This window comes from Camellia sinensis, chromosome 5 (genome assembly GCF_055761805.1).
Source record: "Camellia sinensis isolate YWXY chromosome 5, ASM5576180v1, whole genome shotgun sequence".
Lineage (NCBI taxonomy): Eukaryota > Viridiplantae > Streptophyta > Magnoliopsida > Ericales > Theaceae > Camellia > Camellia sinensis.
In genome coordinates this window covers 83,050,472-83,056,141 of record NC_138965.1, presented here as the reverse complement: position 1 = coordinate 83,056,141, position 5,670 = coordinate 83,050,472, and the positions used below count along the sequence as shown (strand labels likewise).

The 5,670-nt window shown below is 29.0% G+C and overlaps 1 protein-coding gene across 1 annotated transcript; it reads right to left on the bottom strand.

Annotated features, from left to right (window-relative positions):
- Positions 1 to 442: 442 nt before the first annotated feature.
- LOC114323032 (chalcone synthase 1) lies at positions 443 to 3,615 on the bottom strand. The gene is made up of 2 exons (XM_028270488.2): positions 3,438 to 3,615; positions 443 to 1,546 (listed from the first exon to the last, which is right to left on the bottom strand). The coding sequence occupies exons 1-2, from the start codon at positions 3,613 to 3,615 to the stop codon at positions 555 to 557; spliced, it is 1,170 nt and encodes a 389-aa protein (XP_028126289.2). The 3' UTR covers positions 443 to 554.
- Between the last annotated feature and the right edge of the window lie 2,055 nt (positions 3,616 to 5,670).

Here is a 5,670-nt window from a genome sequence, read left to right as displayed (position 1 = left end):
AATTCTACTTTTTTATTTTTTTTATTTTAATATTTTTAATGAATTTTTTAATATTTTAAGCAAATTTTTTTTTAAATTTTTAGACACACCTAACATAAATACACTTAAAAAGTATAGTATTTGTGAAAAAAAATCTTTAAAAAATACACTAAATACCAAAAAATACAAAAAAAAAATGAAAATTTATTACATTTTCATATTTATGTGTATTTATTAATTTTTTAAAATATTTTTTTACAAATATTTTACTATTTAGATACATCTAAGCAAAGTACATGTAAAACAGTAAAATAATTATCTAAAATTTTAAAAATATTCACTAAAAACAAAAAAAAAATACGAAAAATAAAAAACTCAAATTTTTAAATAATTAAATTTAAAAAATTGAAATCAAACACACTGATTATTATTTTGTTTATTATTTTGTACAGAGTACATAAGTTCAATCATACTTTAAAATAGTCATAATGAAGTGGAACCAACAAACCCAATCCACAAACGCAAACCACATATTGAAGGGGGAAAAAAATAGGGATACTTATGAGCTAAGCCCATTAAGTGGAGACACTGTGGAGCACCACAGTCTCAACAGTGAGTCCAGGCCCAAACCCAAAAAGCACGCCCCACTCAAGCCCATCAGCAGTGGTCTTAAGCCCATTCTCAACTGACTTCTTCCTCATCTTATCGAGTATAAAAAACACACATCCGCTTGTTAAATTACCATACTCTCTTAGGACATGCCTACTGGCCCATAGCTTCTCGGGAGTAAGGCCCAACTTTAATTCCATCTGGTCCAAAATAGCTGGCCCACCAGGATGTACAATCCAAAAGAGAGAGTTCCAATCAGAGATGCCCATGTGCTGAAATGCCTCCACCAAGAGCTTCTCTATGTTCATGGAGACAAGCCCAGGAACACACTTGCTCGCATGGAATGTAAGGCCCATTTCACGAAGTTGTAACGTGATGGCATTTTCACTATCAAGGAGAGTGGTTTGGGCCGCTGAGACGATTTCAAACAAAGGTTTCTCAATCCCGGGCACTAGGTCTGACCCAACTATAATTGCAGCTGCACCATCACCAAACAAGGCCTGGGCCAAAAGTCCGCTGTGATCGGTGTCACTAGGCCCACGAAATGCTATTGCTGTGATTTCAGAACAGACGACTAAGACTCGAGCACCTTTATTGTTCTCAGCTAGGTCTTTGGCTAGGCGAAGAACTGTGCCACCAGCAGAGCAACCTTGTTGGTACATCATGAAACGATTAACGGATGGCTGCAGACTAAGGAGATTGGCGAGGCGGAAGTCAGCACCGGGCATGTCAACACCACTAGTGGTGCAAAAGACCAAGTGGGTGATTTTGGATTTTGGTTGGCCCCATTCTTTGATTGCATTGATAGCAGCCTCTTTTCCTGGTTTTGGTACTTCAACAACAAGCATGTCTTGTCTAGCATCAAATGAAGGTGCGTTGTATGTGCACATGTTTGGATTTTCCATCAAAATTTCCTCAGTCAAGTAGAAATAACGGTTCTTAATCGTAGTTTTGTCACCTGCAACACACAACAAAAAGAAGATCGGAAACTTTACAAAGCAAGCCATAGGTTCAAATGTTGGGTGGTGATTGTGTTTCTTTTTTCCCTTTTTTTTTTTTTTTTCCTTCTGTTGGAATTCTAGTATCATTTTTATTATTTAACTCATTAAACAAAAAAAAAAAACACAAAGAAATACAAATTTGGACATATTTATATGTCCCAATTTTAGAAGAATTTATTCACTAATAATATAAAACTATATAAATGAAATACAGAATGTGATACAAATGTTTCACAAAAGATGAGTCTTACAAATTTACGAGATTGTGAAATGTGTTCAAATAAAATTATTTTGTTCATTCTTTTCCTTTCTTTGGCCATGTGTGGATGCTTTTGTTGGGTATTTTGTCTCAATTTTGTGGGGATGCTCATTGGTTTTTATTTTGTTGTATTAGTGTTCTCTTATGTATTCTTTTACATCAATAAAAGCTTCTCTTTTTTTCAGTGATATATATATATATATATATATTTCGAGAATTACTATTTAGACTTATTTCATAAACTCAATAATAAGTTAAGAAGATGATTAATTAATAATTAAATATTATTTAATTATCAACTATTTATATAAGCATATCACTAAATTTATAAAGTGAATCAAAAAATAAATTTATATATCATTTTTTATATATTTAATCTTCGAATTATTAACTAATTTCATCGCTAAAAAAGTCAAATTTCATGTAGGCATTAAGAGGAAAGGTAAGACGATTATTGTGTGATGAAAGCTTTTTAATCTCAACGATGCACGATGCATTTTTTCTTTCCTTATTTTTCTCTTATCGATTATAAAAAAATAAAAACAAAAAATAAACGCGAAAACATTCCAGGCATATCATTACATCGAGACATTAATTCATTATTCTATATCATTTTTTTGTGTGTATTTTTTTACACATTTCACAACCAATTTCTCTTTTATACAATATAATGGAAATGATCTAAATTTTCCGGGATAAAAAAAAAAAAAAAGAGAAATTTATACACAAATCCTAATTTATGAACTTATACTCCAATAAGTCTTAGTTAAGATTTTTTAGGCCTTCACGTTCCATTCAATTTTTAATAGTCAGAATTGGCATTCATTATTCATCATTTATGATTTGACATTTATTTTGATCTACAAAACTTTAAAGCATCAACTTTCAAATTGAAAAAAACTAAAAAAAAAAATTATGTGAAAAAAAAGAACTAATTGTTTTTTATTTGAAAAAATTGAAAAAACTAAATTATTTTTTTGTACAAAACTGAAAATTTTGTATCTATTAATGAGTATGATGATGGAATATTGATATGCAAAATTGGAAAAAAAAATTAAAAATGAAAGCACTGATAATGTTCTTAGTTTTAAAACTAAAAAAAATTGATAATATTCTCAGTTTTATTGGATAGTTGAATCAAACCAATAAGTAGAAAGATAAAAATATTTAATTTCATGTTCTGTTTTTTTTTATTAGTTAGTGAAACAATTATCTTGAACATTATTATACAAAATTGATAATGTTCTTAGTTTTAAAAATTAAGAAAAACTGATAATATTTTTAGTTTTACTAAATAAGATTTATTAATTCATAAAATCTTAGATAAAATCTAAGCTAACATTTATAAATAGGATATTTAGATAATTAACTCAAAAAAAAATCTCAACCGGCTAAATGTTGGGTTTTTTCTTTTATAAAAGAATGTTGGAGTATGACATATACTGAAAATATACAAGCAATATTTTCTCAACATTGTCACTTTGCATGCACACAAGCAGGTGGTTGGACACATGCATGAATATACCAAAATTCAGGTGGGCAGAATTCAAAAAATTATTCAGTAATCTCGCAATATATATATAACTTCCACATGCGCTTAAATTTTTCTTTGAGTTCGATCTTATGCTCGCTATTAGTAATACGAAAGTAATAATCTGGAAATGTGCTCTGATCGAAACAGTTGGGAGGAGTTGCCATTCCAATCGCCATAATCGTTGCCGGACCTTGGGCCCGCTGTGCTTGCCGGACCTCCTCCACGGCCACCATTTTTGCTTGGAAAATATTTAGGTGAGGTGGTGTGTATGTGCAAGGACCAGCTGCTAGTAGCAATATATGTGAGTTTGTAACAAAAGCATGTTATGACATGTTTATATAGAGGTGTTTTGGGAAGTTGGTAAAAAATTGATTTTTGACTTTTTATCAAATTATTTGGCTTTTTTGAAAGTGATTTGGAAAATTGATAAAAAGTTGACTTTTTTGATTTTTGATTTAATATTTTTTAAAAGTGTCACATCACTCCAAAATGACCAAAATATCCTTACTTTTTGATTTTTGAATTAATTAATTAAAATGTTCCAGAGGGTAATTTGATAAATTTGGGTGTTGCGTTTTGGGAAGGTTGCCAAAACGGCACATAGAGGTGAGATCTTCTATACACACCAGTTAAAAGTGATGTAAAATTTCACTTTAACGAGTGTTGTTATATGATATCACAAATTAATAATAAACTTATATATAACAATTGAACCCCATTTTCAATAAATAATCACCTTATCACAAGCATGATAGGTTAAACGGAAAGCAAATTATTGAATGGTGATATCAATGATGTGGTATTATCGTTACATTTAAAAAAAAAAAATCATTAAGGAAGTGTTTGGGAAAGTGATTACTTTTTTTAACTTTTTTGTTACTTAGATAATTTAGTAAGTTATTTTAATTTTTATATTTGATAAGATGAGTTAAATCTTTTATTTTATTATTATATTAAAAAAGTGTTTAAAATGATATGAGAAAGAAAATGATAAAAGGGTGCTTTGGTAAGGAGGTAAAAAGTCAACTTTTAATTTTTTACTCATTTTGAATCACATCACTTCTCATATTTTTTATTTATAAAAAAATAAAATAAATTAAAAAAATTAAAAAATTAATTTTTTACTAACTTCTCAAAAATCATAAAGTTATTCATAATAATTGAATTGGATGATTGACCTTGTTTAAAAAAAAAAAAAGTCAAACGCAGAATCTTTTTCGTGTACCTGTCCCAGCCCCGCTCGTGAACGTGCAGATGGGTTGCACTTTTTTTTTTGTTTTTTTGTTTTGGAGGTATTTTAACGCCTAAACTAAAGAGCAGGGATTCCCTCCTTCTCTTTCTTACATGGCTTCCTCTTTGTAATGGTCAAGATTCACTTTAAGAGAATTTAATAGTTCAGATCATCTCAAAAATATTATTTTTTAATTTTAATTTTTTTTAATAAGGTGATCTGAACCGTTAAATTCTATTAAAGTGAATCTTAACCATTACAAAAAAAGAATCAAATAAAAAAGGTAATGAGAGGATCCTTGCTCCTAAAGTAAACCCACTTTCCAAATACCTCGAGGGGAACGTGCTACAGATGGGTTGCATTTGTCTTTTTATTATTATTATTTTTATTTTGGGATATTTTAACCCCTAAATCTACTTTCCAAACATCCCTAAATCAGTTGATTACATTTTATATTTAAGAGTTTATGCCAGATTATTTGAGACAATTTACGCTTAAAGCTTATGTGATAGAAATAGATTAAATAAATTAATAAAAATTGATTATTTAGAAACTAAAAAACAAGTGTTCATATATATATATATATATATATATATATTAATTTTAATTATCAATTTTTAACTTACAACTCGTTTGGGAATATGGTATTTTAGTAACTTTTTGATTTTTTAACTAAAATATGAAGTAAAAAAAATTATTATTTTGGGATAATCTTTTGATTTTTTACGAAAAAATGTGTCAAAAATAAAGAGAATTTTTTTTTTTGACTTTTTAATAAATTGTTAATTTTTTAACTCTTCTAATGAATTCTTGACTTTTAGATTAAAATATTGAATTGCCAAATAATAAGGCCTTGATGTCATGTGCTGGTAGACATTAAGGACATGTTTATTTTGTGGCTTGAGTGGCTAGATTGGACAACTATGGCTGTGGGTCTCACCCACAACATGTTTGATAGTGAAATATGAGGGCAGATTGATAGTCCAAGGGACTTAGTAATTTCTCTCAGTAAGGGAGATTAACTTGGTTGGGTTTTGAGTGAGATTAGAAAAATAAT

Excerpts from the sequence above, each read along its gene's own strand:
- LOC114323032 (XM_028270488.2), bottom strand. The coding sequence starts at position 3,615 with ATGGTGGCCGTGGAGGAGGTCCGGCAAGCACAGCGGGCCCAAGGTCCG. Across the intron at positions 1,547-3,437 it reads AGAAAAATTTAAGCGCATGT|GTGACAAAACTACGATTAAG; the intron begins GGAAGTTATATA and ends TGTGTGTTGCAG.